Below are 14,171 nucleotides of genomic sequence, written 5' to 3'. Positions count from 1 at the left end.
ATAAATAAAAAAATTAAAAAGCCCCCCAAAAAAAAACTATCAAAAAAGTGAGTCTGAAGTAAATATACTAATTGTACCAGTAAATTTGAATGATGCCTGCTATTTGTGAGGCTTTCTAGTTTGTCTTTTCTCATTTGTGCTATAGCTGCCTTGCGAAGTACTGTTACTGTAGGTGAGCCGAGGCTCCAGGATATTAAATGGTTTACCCAAGATTAAAACATACAAATTGGTAGAGAACAAGAACATTCAGGGTCAATACATTTTTTTAAAGATTCTATTTATTTATTCATAAAGAAGATAGGAGGAGAGAGAGAACCAGACATCACTCTGGTACATGTACTGCAGAGGATTGAACTCAAGACCTCAATCTTGAGAGTCTGATGCTTTATCCACTCACTATGCCACCTCCCAGAACACTCAATACATTTCAATACATTTTTTACTATATGTCCATACTGCCCCCCTACTGTTTATTATTTATTTAAAAAAAATTTTATATTTATTTATTTATTTTCCCTTTGTTGCCCTTGGTTTTTTTGTTGTTGTTATAGTTATTGTTGTTGTTGTCGTTGGATAGGACAGAGAGAAATGGAGAGAGGAGGGAAAGACAGAGAGGAGAAGAGAAAGATAGACAGCCGCAGACCTGCGTCACCTCCTGTGAAATGACTCCCCTGCAGGTGGGGAGCCAGAGACTTGAACCGGGATCCTTACGCTGGTCCTTGTTCTTTGCACCACATGCGTTTACCGCCTGACTCCCTGCCCACTACTGTTTGAAGCGAAGTATTCAGAGATGCTGTTGACTTAGAGACAATATGAAGGAGAAAGAAAATTAAAAAAAAAAAAAAAGTGAGAGCATGGGAAGAAAGACAACAGGAAAACTAGAGGCCCAGGGAGATAGTTCAGCAGCAGCTTGAATGTCCAAGGCCAGAAGTTCAATTCCTGGCATCACCTTGTGCTAGACCCAACTCAGTACTCGGATCCTCCTTTCTCATTCTCTCATAATAAATTAATTAGTCTTTGGACTGAGAGGTAGCTCACCTGGTAGAGCACATGCCCTGCCATGCATGAAGCCCTGGGGCTGAGCCCCAACACCACACAGCACCATAGCACCGGGAAAACTAGGTAGTGGTGCAATATTGTGTTGCTGCTCTCTTTCTTTGCCCACCTGTATCTAAAGTAAAAAGCTTGGGAGTGGTGAAATCACACTTGCACAAGACCTCAAACCCCCCCCCCCCCCCCGTGATAGGCACTAATATCTTTTCTTCTTATGGTTGCCACAGAGATGTTGGAGAAAGCGGATAAAAATATAAGAATTGGGGTCAGCGATGCAAGCCAAGATTGCTCATGTCTTTACGACAGTTTAAACAGTTGCATACCTTAAGACAGTGCAAAATGAAGGAACAAGCTATGTTAAATAAAGAACAGAATATTAGAGCTTTTTAAAATTTTAATGCGAGAGATAACAGAGAAAGATATAGCGAGTAGAACACTACTGATATAGCGAGTAGAACACTACTCAGCTCTAGCTTAGGTAGTGCTGTGGATTGAATTTAGGAACTCAGAGCCACAGGCATGAAATCTTTTGCAAAACCATTATGCTTTCTCCCCAGTACAGTGTGCTCTTGATAAGTAGTTTAAGATACCTAATCTGTAACTTTTTTTATTTGAAAAATTGGGATACTTCTGATATTTCTACTTATGGAGCTGGGTGAACATCAGTTGAGGGCAATGTATGTGACAAATGGCTTATAACTCCAAAGCTCTTAAGCTGGCATCTCTGAAATGTTGTCCAGAGTCACACTTCTCACTTCTCCTGAGCAAACACAAATACAGGGTCCTGCCAAAAACTGGGCAAGAGGTTACTCAGAGAGTTTCTGAATATCACAAAGGATTTAGTAACAAAGTGACTCTTTGTTTTAGGCTGCAGTTTAGCTGGGGCTACAGTCCCTATTTCTATCTCCAGCTCAAATGAGGATTCTCTTTCAGGCTTAGGGCCTGAAAAACCAGTTACTCACCATTCTTTCTGCAGGAATTTATTTACTTTCATTAGGTTGTAAGGCCAAAGAGATTAACAAATATTTCTGTGGGGCAGAGGAGGCTTATCTAACTCACTCCTAGTGGGGAGGCTGGTCTAACTTTTAAAGGTGAGAAAATCCTTTGAATATAGAAGAGATATTTATTGATATATGTTAAGTTGGAGCTACACAGAAATTGGGGACAATCACAGTCTAAATACTACCAGGTGGATTAGGGGACATTAAAGGGAAAAATGGTACTAATGTCCTGATTTATTTTTCACTTAAAGCTGGGCTGTGAGACTAGAGAGATAGCTCACCAGGTAGGGTGTGTGCTTTGCCATGTGTGTGGCCTAGAATCCAGCAAGCCCCAGCATGATGTGGGAGTGCAGTGGGGGAGTGGTGACTCTGGTTCTGTGGTATCTCTCTGTGTGCATGAAAAAGTCAGCCTGGGAGTGATAAAATCATGTTCTTGGTTCTGCAAACAAATGAGCAAAAACTGGCCTGGGCTACAATACATTTGCTTGCATCTGACAATGTGAATATTATCATCAGGTAAAACTTAATTATTTGGGATGAGCCAGTAATAGCAAACAGCATTGGTCAAGGACTGGGCTTCATTTTTTGGGTGGAATTCCCTGCAATTTTTTTTTCTTATCCAGTTGTTTTGATGTTAAGGTTTAGATGTTATCTCCCCACAGTATCTTCAAAGAAATTATTGTGAGTTAAGGCATATTATAGAGAACTCTAGTAGAGAAATGAAGTATATGTTAAGAAAAATGACTAAAGTCTAAAGATAGTTTAGAAAAATTAGAGAATATTATAATAAAGCTTTGTGTTTCTTTGAGACTGATTATTTGATAAATATTTTCCCATGTCTGAGTTTATTACTAAAGGAGGATATGATGATCATGTTATCTGATCTAGAATAAGAACTTAGATTTCCAACACAGTCTCTGCTGGGATATTTTGAAAACTTCTTGGGTCTCTTAAGAATGATAGAGCAGGGGGACAGGAGGTGGTGCAGTGGCTTAAGTGCACGCAGTGCGAAGCGCAAAGACTGGCGTGAAGCTCACGGTTCAAGCCCTAGTTGCCCACATGCAGGGGGGTCGCTTCACAAGTGGTAAAGCAGGTCTGTGGGTGTCTTATCTTTCCTCTCTATGTTCCCCATCCCTCTCAATTTCTTTCTGTCCTATCCAACAACAGCAGCAACAATAGAAAAAAAAATAAATATGGCTACAAGGAGCAGTGGATTCATAGTGCAGGCACCAAGACCCACTGATAACCCTCAAGGCAAAAAAAAAATGTTAGAGCAACTGGATATTAAAGCAACAACTATATTGTTCAACTTTAGTGAGTTTACTGAATAATTTCATTTCCTCTATGACTTTCTCCTGTCTTGACTACCAGTGGATGGTCAAATAGGGGTTCATATCCTATTGCCCTGTTTACATATCATTATTACTTACACTGAGCTGTGTTCTGGTTAAAGACCAAGCAACCTTTCTAAAAGATTAACACTTAGGAATGGTACACACTATTGTTTTCAAACCTTTCTCTTTCTTTTCTTTTCTTTCTTTCTTTTTTTCTTTTTTTTTTTTTTTACGGGAGCATTGATCAGCTCTGTACAGGGGATTGAACCTGGAACTTCAGAGCCTCAGCCATGAGTATTTGCATAACCATTATGCTACCTATCCCCACCTTGTTTCAAACTTTCTAATTTGCCTTAAAACTTTCAGAAATTTGTGTTGTGTCTGTTCTTCCTGTCATGCCCTTTATCTTAAATTTATGTCATGAAGTCAGATTAAGGTGGAATTCTGATTGTAGTATTTATTTATAACATGAGAGAAAGGGGGAGGAGACCAGCAGAGCATTACTTTACCACATGTGATGCCAGAAATCAACTTTGGAACCTCATGCTTTAAAAACCCCAAAACTCTGGAGCTGGGTGGTAGTACACCTGGTTGAGCACACATGTTGCAATACACAAGTGCCCAGGTGCAAGCCCCCAGTCAGTACCTGCAGGGGAAAAGCTTCATGAACAGTAAAGTGCTACAGGTGTCTTTCTCTCTTCAGCTCTTTCTTCCTCTATTTCTCTCATTCTCTATCCAGTGGATAACTGCACATTTAAGGACAGTCCACTCTAGCCCCTGCACTACTTCATGTACTACTGTCCTTACTTTAAAAACCCAGAGAGAAACCTTAATTTTTTTTTTTTTAACTTAACAGGATAGCTTGTATAATCACTTCCTTTGGTTGGGATTCCTTACTGGCAGTCCCAATAAACTTACTTATTTCAGGTTCAAGCTTCCTGAAACACTTCTTTTCCTCATAAAGGCCATTGCAGTGATTCTTCTGCCTCTTCATGCAGGAGCAGTTATTAATTAAACTGAGTACTACATGAATCATTCTTAGCCTCTAGTGTAAACCAAAAGAGAGGATATAGGAAAAGACTCACGGGCTGGGGAAATAGCTCCCTTGGACAGTGAATTGTTTTGCCACGTGTAAGACCCAGGATCACGCCTGACCCCCGTTACATTGAAGGAAGCTTCAGTGCTGTGGTATCGTTCACTCTGTCTCTCAGCCTTGCTGCCTTTCTGGCTTACCAAAAATGAAAAGATATGACATACCTAAATTGTGGTCAGAGTAGTGGAGTGTGGGCTGAAAGAACTATTGAGCAAAGTCTCTGAAAGCTCATAGGGAGGAGAGATCACTTCCAGATGGGGCTACTTAGAAAAGACTTGTGGAGTGGTCCGGGAGGTAGCGCAGTGGCTAAGGCACTAGACTCTCAAGCATGAGGTCCTGAGTTCAGTCCCCGGCAGCACATATACCAGAGTGATGGCTGGTTCTTTCTCTCTCTCCTCCTATCTTTCTCATTAATAAATAAATTTAAAAAAAAGACTTAAGAGCAAGCAGCTGAGCTGAGCAATGGAGAAACCACATTTTCATGATAGACTTAGATTAGGTTCTTCCAATTCCAGCTTTGAAAAGCAAACTTTTACAAACTAGATAATAGATACTGGGAATTGAAATTACTTCTAGCAACAGCCATTCAGTACTTTAATCTGACCCTTAAATCTTTATCAGTTAAACAGCTGCCTTATTTGAGTATTTATAAAGTTAATTGATGAACATGGATGATAAATCTGTATTAATAATTAATTAAATCTGATAAATTCTGTACTGCATTTTTCATAAGAGTGATCTAAGCTAATATGACCTGCTCTTAAGGCAGTTTTGTTCTTGTCAACTCAATATAAATAGCTTTACTCCATGATAGAGATAGCAGTTTAACATGGAATAAAAAAATATGTATATATCCTGGAATTTAAATCTCATTATTTCAAGTAGCAACCTTCTCTTGGGGCAGGGGAGACAGCATAATGGTTCTGCAAGACTTTCATACCCAAGGCTCCCGAGTTCCCAGGCTCAATCCCCAGCTGTACCATAAACCAGAGCTGAGCAGTGTTCTGGTTTTTCTTTCTCATTAAAAATAAAATGCTGGGAGTATGGATCGACCTTCCAACGCCCATGTCCAATGGAGAAGCAATTACAGAAGCCAGATCTTCCACCTTCTGCACCCCATAATGATCCTGGGTCCATGCTCCCAGAGGGATAAAGAATAGGAAAGCTTACAGTAGAGGGAGCGGGATATGGAACCCTGGTGGTGGGAATTGTGTTGAATTGTACCCCTCTTATCCAACTGATTTATTGATCATTATTAAATCAATAATAATAATAATTTTTTAAAATGGGGTTGTAAAAAAAAAAGAAAGAAAGAAAGAGAAAGAAAGAAAGAAACCCTCTTATCATTCCGGATGAACCTGGCATCTTTTCTGTGGACCATAGCTGTTAAAAATAAGTTACTACTGTAGCCATTTAGTTGCATTTAATGATAAAATTAAGTTTGCTGTATCTTTAATCTTGAATGAATTTTTTCCCCCCAATTCTGTAAAGACTTGATAATCTTTTCCCTGTGCCTGTCTCCCACTCCAAAAGTTAGTGGCTTTGAGCCAGTCAAAGGTTCATTCAGAATCTCCTGTCCACATGTGTTTGGGGACTGATTGTGCCAACAACTCCATGGGTGAAACAATTCACAGTTGAAAAGCAGGCTGTGTACAGACTGTTTTTTATTATTACTATATTTATTTATTTTAAAAAGAAGACATTATAGCAAAACCATAGGACAAGAGGGGTACAACTTCACACAATCCCTACCACCAGATCTCTGTATCCCATCCCCTCCCCTGATAGCTTTCCTATTCTTTAGCCCTCTGGGAGTATGGACCCAAGGTCATTGTTTTAAAAGTTCTTGAATCGTGTACCTTGTAATTTTTGTAGAAGGAGGTTGTTCTCAACCAAAAATCATAACCAAACTTTCTGACCTTTGCTATTAAACTAAACCTTCCCACCATTAACAAGTATACTAGGCATCACACTGGCAACTGTGCGTCGTCTTCCTTTCACCATAGCAGTCCGTATGGTGGTGTTTACTAAGATGGAGACCTGACCATGCACCATATAAACTCCTCTGGAACTGTTTAAAAAAACATTTTCTTGATCCCCCCCCCCCTTTAGAGGTTAGAATCTCATTCTCTTCATTGTTTAGAGTATTTGTAAGAATCTTATTAATAAAAATAAATAAGCTTCTCCAGATTATCTCTTAATTTCGTTGCTTTCAGTCTAAGAGAAGTGTATAGGCAAGTGTGATGAGTGAAAATATTATGAGACAAGTTGAGAGGACCTTAGTTTGTTATTTAGATTCAAGATTTTATCTAGTCAATTTCCATTTGTGATTTAACTCTCTCAGTTCCTTGCAGAAAAACGCCAAGATCATATTACTTTCTTAACAGAGTTTCTGTTGATGTGCAGAGCTGCTTATAGACTTATAGCTCTAGAAATCACCCACTGTCATTACACCAGAGTGAGATATGTTTGAAGGTTGTATTTTTCTTCCATTTCTTTCTTTTCATCATTCCCTTTGGCGGAAAAAGATCAGAGCTCTCTAGCACAAATGCAGGCAAACATTTCAGAGTGGATCAGACATCTTCAACATCTAGATTTACTGGCCTCTGTTCCTCTCTGCTGGTGGAGAGTAAGCTGCTCAGCTTGTTTCCACATGGCACCTGCAAAGGAACATGTTTGTGATACCTGGCTTTGGGGCTTTTTTTTCAGCCATTTAGAATTAATTCTTAATGACTCACATAGCACTTCACCAGCATCCTGTCACTGGTGTGCTAAAATCCCTTTCAAATAATTTCCCAGAATAGAATTTCTCAGGCCATCATTAAGCTTCTCCTTCTTTGTGTTTAATTAAGCTGTTTCTAGAACATAAGTATCTTCAAGATAAGCAATAAGCCACTTGAAGTTATACTTTTTTTTTTTTAAACTTCCTCCCTCTAAATCTTTTAAGACATTGAAATATCATCTTTTGGCAATGTGGAGTCCTTGGTTCATCTCTCCATCAAAAAGCAGATGGTGAAATGCAAGTTCAGATCCTCTTTATGCCATGAATTTTAATTTCCCAATTGTTTCCCAACTATTTTCAAGGCTTTTGGCATAGTCTGCTTTGTTTGGCTTTGCACTAAACAGCAAAATTCAGGTAATAAGAGAACTGGGAAGAGGTTTTAGTCCAGAAACTTTATGCCATTCTCTCATTGGCTTAGGCTTTAGTGCTTTTGTATCCTTTGAGGCAGATTAGTTTGAGATTAAAAGGAATAATAATCACCGGTAACCCTAAAGAACCCACAGTGAGTAAAACAAATGAATAAGCTTGGCTCTTGTTTTTAAAGACTTTGTTTCTGCATTTCTGTAATTTACTCATCTCTGGGAATTTTACTGCAAACTATGGTATGAATGTGAGAAACCATGCAGAACTGGAACATTAGGGGTTGGGTGGTGTCGCACCTGCTTGAGCACACACTGTACAACACACAAGGACCCACAGGAAGCATCATGAGTGGTGGATCATGAGTGATAGGGCAACCAAGCATCCTCATGCTAATATAACACACCAGAGCCCTTCATTCACGTTAGCACTTTAGTTTGGATTTCTAGCAAATTTCTAGTTGGGAGCTCTGTTAGTAGTCACTGTAAACACTGGTTACAAGCAAAAAATTTCCTTCTTATCTCTTTGCTAAATTTGTGTTAAGGACATTCATTTATTTATTTTTATTGGACGGGACAGAGAAATTGAGGGGGGAAGGGAAAATAGGAAAGAGAGACAGAGAGACACTTGCAACAATGCTTCACCACTAGTGAAGTTTCCTACTGTCTTTCTTTTATTTTATCTATCTATCTATCTATCTATCTATCTATCTATCTATCTATCTATCTATCTATTTATTTATTACAGAGCACTGTTCAGCTCTGGCTTATGGTGATGCTGGGGATTGAACCTGGGACCTTGGAGTCTTAGGCATTAAAAGTCTTTTCTGCATACCATTATGTTTTCTCCCCTGCCCTAAAAACCTTATCATTATATGCTTTCTCAGATGAGTGAAAATATCCATAAGAAAAGATATTAATAATCTGGACAGAAGGTCTTGACTTACTATTTCTAATGTGTCTTGTGTATGTTTGTTTTCAGTTGTCAGAATGTCCACAGAAGGAGGATTTGGTGGCACTAGCAGCAGTGATGCCCAGCAAAGCCTACAGTCCTTCTGGCCTCGTGTTATGGAAGAGATCCGGAATTTAACAGTGGTAAGAGAGAAAGAGAAACTTTTGAAAGTGTTTAAGAGCTGTGTGTCAATACCCAGGATTTAAACTAAAACATTTCTAATCTCAAACACATTTATAAAAAGCATAGTTTATTCTTGGACAGGAAAATGAAATTTGCTGTAGGTGAGGGCTGTTTTTTCTGATATGTTTATCTATTTTGATATTAGTGGTTTTCCTTGAACATGTAGCATATAGTGGCTTCTATATCTTCAAAACCTTTTTTTTTTTTAAATCATACTGTTAATCTGTTATTGAGAAAGAGACCAGAACACTGCTATAATATGAAGTGCTAAGGATTGAGCCCAGGGGCATACACATACATATCATACACTGCATTTGCTGAGCTGCTGCCTTGATGTGAGAGACCTGGAAAAGATAAGATCTCTCATAATTGAAACTCCAGAGGTTCTTTAGTACAGCCTGAAGCCCATTGACTTGTCTTTGACTCTCAGTTCTCATTGAGTAAAATCAGACTTCTTGAGACTCAGCAGTTTTAAATTGTGGTATTGTAAATGTGGTTCTCTGGTTGTGGTCAGGAACACATGTGTGTTCTATGAAAATCTGCACTGCCACCTTGCTGTTATCATTCACAATAGTAGGAGGAAAAAGTCAGTATGTGTCTGTTCTGTCACTGGGATCAGCAACAGGAGAAGTTAAATGTTACATCAGTTGCACGGCTCGGCTGCTAAAGAAGAGGAGGTGAGCACTTAATTGCAGTCAATTTAGGGAACCCTCAATATGCTGATAATAAAGGAGGTCTTTTCTCCAAAATTCTTTGTCCTGAATTCTTACTTAGTAAGTGTTAAGGTAGGATGAGGTTATAAAGAACTGGGCTGGAGGGCTGCAGGTGGTGGAGCACCTGGTTAAGCATTCATATTACAATGTGTGAGGTCCTAGGCTCAAGCCCTTGGTCCCTACCCACAGGGGTAAAGCTTCGTGAGTGGCGAAGAAGGGCTGCAGGTGTCTCTCTCCCTTCTTCTCTCTATTTCTCTGTCTCTATCCAATAAATAAAGATAAGAAAAATATTATTTAAAAAAACAACCGGGCTGTTGTCAACCATACTGACACATACACATCTGAAAATCAGCCACTTTTTAAACACTGTCCTCTTTGACATCTCAGACTTTGGCATCATGAGAAGGTTCCTTACAAAAGAAAAGGTTTGGGAGCTTTTTGTAAAATTCTGCTTAATTTTACACCTCTCCATGGTCAGAATTACATAATCCTTTATCCTTGATTTTTTTTTTGTTTGTTTTCTTTTGTTTTGCTATTGTATTTGGTTAAAGAATATGTTCATAGGTCTTTATCAGTTTTTAGTCATCTTGGAACATTCTTGTGCAAATTGTATTAAATAGCTAAACTAAATGAGAGCATATTTGCAAGAGAGAGCTAAATCTTGTAATCATCTTGTGCCATGTGCCATCATTCTAGAGAGACTTCCACAGAAGTTGTCATTCCCTAGCATTCTCCTTGGCATTTCTGTTTAAATCAATCATTTTGTGCACTATACCACACAAGAAGGAACACCAGTGATGAGTTTCTATGGTTTAACATAGTTTTAAATCTCCCTAGGTTCTGGCCTCAATCCATCATTCCCTTCGCTGTTGTTGTCCTTTAGACTTCAGTCATTCCTCTGAAACTTAAAAATAGACGTGTGTGTGTGTGTGTGTGTGTGTGTGTGTGTGTGTGTGTGTGTGTGTATGTGTGTGTGTCCGTCCCCACCCATGCATCCATACATGGTTTTCCCCTTTCTGAAAATATCGTCATAACTTTTCTAACGGACATTTTTAGCTTCCATTAGACAATTCAATGTCAGCACTTCTTTGCAACTCTTAAGTCCAACCCATACGTTGCCAACTGGTTATTCCTTTCTGTCCATATAGACTTTTACATACCCATGTTAGTATAGACTAGGGGATTTCAGTGTTTTTATGTGACTGTTTCTAACAATCAAGCCATAAGCTGTTCAAAAATAAAAACGGCATTTTTCACATAGTAGTATGCATCATACATTTGCTGTTGAGTTGCATGAATGAGTAAATGAAAGAGTAGGGTGGAAAATAAGAATAGAAAAGCTGTACTGTTGCCTGCTTCTGGTTAATCTTTAGCATTTCACTTCTAATCCTCTGCAACTCCAGGGTTAGTTTTAGTAGTCTTCACAAAAAATTATTAATACCTAATTTGGAAAATGAAAGCATAAAAAAATGATGTTGAAATTGGTAGCTACCAAGCAACTTGTTGGGTTTGTGTGGAGAATTTAGAAGTCTTGGTGTATGTTTTATCCTAATAGTTGTTCTTCCTTGTGTAGTCATAAAATGGATTTAGAAAAGAATGGTGATATTTTTCCAAAATATACTATTGCCACTTTTGGCATGGAGGTGAGGTTTCTGTTGGCCTTGGAAAAGAAAGTTCATGGTGCATGCTAGTTACACCAAATCATCTCAGATAATGGCTGCTTTTTCCATAATATGATGATGCAAATTCCCAAGTGAGCATATTGAGTTTGGTGAGTCACATTTCAGACCACTTATAGAATCAATCATTTGACACCCAGTCCCAATAGAGATTTTGCTGATTTTAGCTAATCTCTGCCTTCTTTGCACCTTTCTCTACCTTGCAACTCTGAAACCCAGAATTGATTTTTATTTCTAGAATTGCATCCATCATTGAGTTTGTGTTTAAATACCAGTAGCATCAAAAATAAAATAATCTTTTTTAAAATGGGTTTAAATTGCAAGTAATTGAATGATTCTGGTCAAAAAGCTCTTTCCTAAATTTTATACACAGGAAAGTTATGCTGTTTACCCCAGCCCAGTCTTGTTTGTTAAGGGGGAAAAAATGCCAGTAATATTCCTAAAAGAGAGCTGATAAATTCACTCTCAACTCAAGGTCAATTTTAGAGGCAGGATCTTTGATGCTTTGATAGGTAGTCTGGTTTATGGTTGTGCTGGGGACTGAACCTGAGTTAATCTGTGTATTAAAAACTGGCGTGAACTTGCTTGAGGAATGGGGCACAGGGACACTCATAGTGCACCTTTGTACTATCCTGGCAAGTAGTCACATTGTTTCTGGACTACTTTACACAAGACCTCTGTTAGCAACTATCATAAGTTTGTGATCCAGAAAGAAGGTGGTGCAGTGGATAAAGTATTAGACTCTCAAGCAAGAGGCCCTGAGTTCAGTCCCGGACAGCATAAGCACCAGAGTGATGTCTGGCTCTTTCTCTCCTCATATCTTTCTCATTAATAAATAAAATATTAAAAAAAAGAAGAAACAAGTTTTGTAAGTTCATCATGCAACTCGGGTTTGAAATTCTGCATGAATGTAAGACTTTTATTCTGAAGCTGTATTGTTTTTAATCATTCTCTACCTCTTTGGGGTAGGGATATGGACTGAGCAGTAAAACACCCACTTCATTCATATGTGTGAGGCTCTGAGTTCTATCCTTACACCACTGGGGAGCAGCAAGGAGAACTTCATGAATGATGGAGTAATGCTTTGCACTCTTCCTCCCTACTGCCCATCTCTGACTCCCTCTCTCATTAGCCCTCTGTTTCTAACATTCTAAAGAAAGGGGAAAAGTTGAATCAGGGAAGCAACTCAGTGATTATGCTTATGTCTGAGATCTTGGCCCTGTTCCTCTTTGCCTCATTGAAGAAATAACATTTTGCCTTGTTTTCTGAACGGGGACTGAGCCAGTCAGGATGTTTTTTGTTTGTTTGTTTTGTTTTTTTGTCTGTTGTATGTGCTCTCTTGTTATCGCCACCATTTGTACACCTTTTATTGCTTATTTCAGAAAGATTTTCGAGTACAGGAGCTCCCACTGGCTCGTATTAAGAAGATTATGAAACTGGATGAAGATGTGAAGGTGAATTCACATTCATTTTTATTATTCATACTAAAGCTAAAACAATCGGTGGATTATTTGCTCATTTCTCTCATGCTCAGAATTTTTCTAAACAAAACTGGAAATACTATCTTACTTTTTGTCTTTTGCCTAATATTGTTAAATGAACTGAAATTGAATATTTATTTGAGCTATTTTATATGGTACTTGTCTGCTAAGTATTTTTTACTTGAATCACAATGTCTTTCCAACATAAAGTATAAGCATGTTTAATCAATAGGACAATACCACATTAGCATCTTAGTGCGGCCTTTTAATTTGTTGATCTGAGCTCTCTATGTAATGTTAAATAATGTTATTCAGGGGCTGGGTGGTGGTACACCTGGTTGAATGCACATGTTGCAATGTGCAAGAACCTGGGTTCAAGCCCCAAGCCCCCACCTGCAGGGGGCAAGCTTCATAAGTGCTGAAGCAGTGCTACAGGTGTTTTCTCTTTTTCCTTCTCTATCTCCCCCTTCCTCTAAATTTCTGGCTATCTCTATCCAATAAATAGAGGTAATAAAAATATTTTTAAGTTTAAAATATTTTTTAAAACGTTGCTTCACCTACTCTAACTTTTCAATCCGACTCGTTTTATGTGAACTATACTTAAGAGAGGACTTACTTGGAAAGTAGCTTTTTGAACTCCTCATCTCTGGTGCTTCAACATTCCTGTCTGGCTTTTTTTCAGATAGGAGATACAAGTGGCTGAGGGTTATTTTTTGTATTCCTGGGAGTCCATCTTCCAGTTGTGACTCAAAAGAGTAATCTTCTTTCCATGCCACTCAAAACCAGTGACAAGCTTGTATTTGTATAGAAAACAGGTCACTGCAATTTTCCTATTTCATTTTATTCTTATGGTGGCCCTATTAGGTTAAATAGGATGAGAATTGGTAGTTCCATTTCATAGCTCTGGAGAGGGACATAAAATGGTTAACTGGCTCACTCAAAATAAGAAAGCCAAGGTTCTAGCTCTTATCTCCTGTTTTCTTAACCTCAGAGTTCTTGCCCATACTTCTATCCTGCACCTCATCAAGGGTTTAGAGCCTTGTTTAACCAAGAATTTGAATTTAGAAATATGCACAGCAGTGCATTCCTTGAGCACTTAGTATGTACCAGGCCCTGTGCTGGGGCTGTTACATATGTATTACCTGATTTGACTTCATAACAACACTGGAAGTTGTATTCTTTTCTTTCTTTTTTTTTTTAATTTTCCCTTTTGTTGCCCTTGTTTTATTGTTGTTGTAGTTATTATTATTGTTGTCATTGTTGGATAGGACAGAGAGAACTGGAGAGAGGAGGGGAAGACAGAGGGGAGAGAAAAATAGACACCTGCAGACCTGCTTCACCACCTGTGAAGCGACTCCCCTGTAGGTGGGAAGCCAGGGGCTCGAACTGGGATCCTTTTGCTGGTCCTTGCATTTTGCACCACGTGCGCTTAACCCGCTGTGCTACTGCCCAACTGCCGAAGCAGTATTCTTTAATAAAGCCCTAAAGGATGGGAGGTTGAAAGATTTTCATAAATCCATTGTCAATCCAATCTCAAGCTC

General features: G+C 38.7%; 1 protein-coding gene across 6 annotated transcripts in view; it reads left to right on the top strand.

Moving 5' to 3' along the window:
• NFYC (nuclear transcription factor Y subunit gamma) overlaps positions 1-14,171 on the top strand; it is an 86,631-nt gene that overhangs the window by 43,643 nt on the left and 28,817 nt on the right. For 5 of the 6 annotated variants that reach the window (XM_060206139.1, XM_060206137.1, XM_060206138.1 and 2 more), the window contains exons 2-3: positions 8,605-8,717; positions 12,532-12,603. In XM_060206139.1, the coding sequence (XP_060062122.1) occupies positions 8,613-8,717; positions 12,532-12,603 (177 nt within the window). In that variant the 5' untranslated portion in view covers positions 8,605-8,612. Of the gene's footprint in view, positions 1-226; positions 252-8,604; positions 8,718-12,531; positions 12,604-14,171 lie in introns of those variants that run through there. The other variant, XM_016193879.2, reaches the window with a different exon arrangement.

The sequence above is a fragment of the Erinaceus europaeus genome, chromosome 13, assembly GCF_950295315.1.
Source record: "Erinaceus europaeus chromosome 13, mEriEur2.1, whole genome shotgun sequence".
Lineage (NCBI taxonomy): Eukaryota > Metazoa > Chordata > Mammalia > Eulipotyphla > Erinaceidae > Erinaceus > Erinaceus europaeus.
The sequence above is the reverse complement of the archived record's forward strand: the minus strand, read 5'-3'. Positions and strand labels throughout refer to the sequence as shown.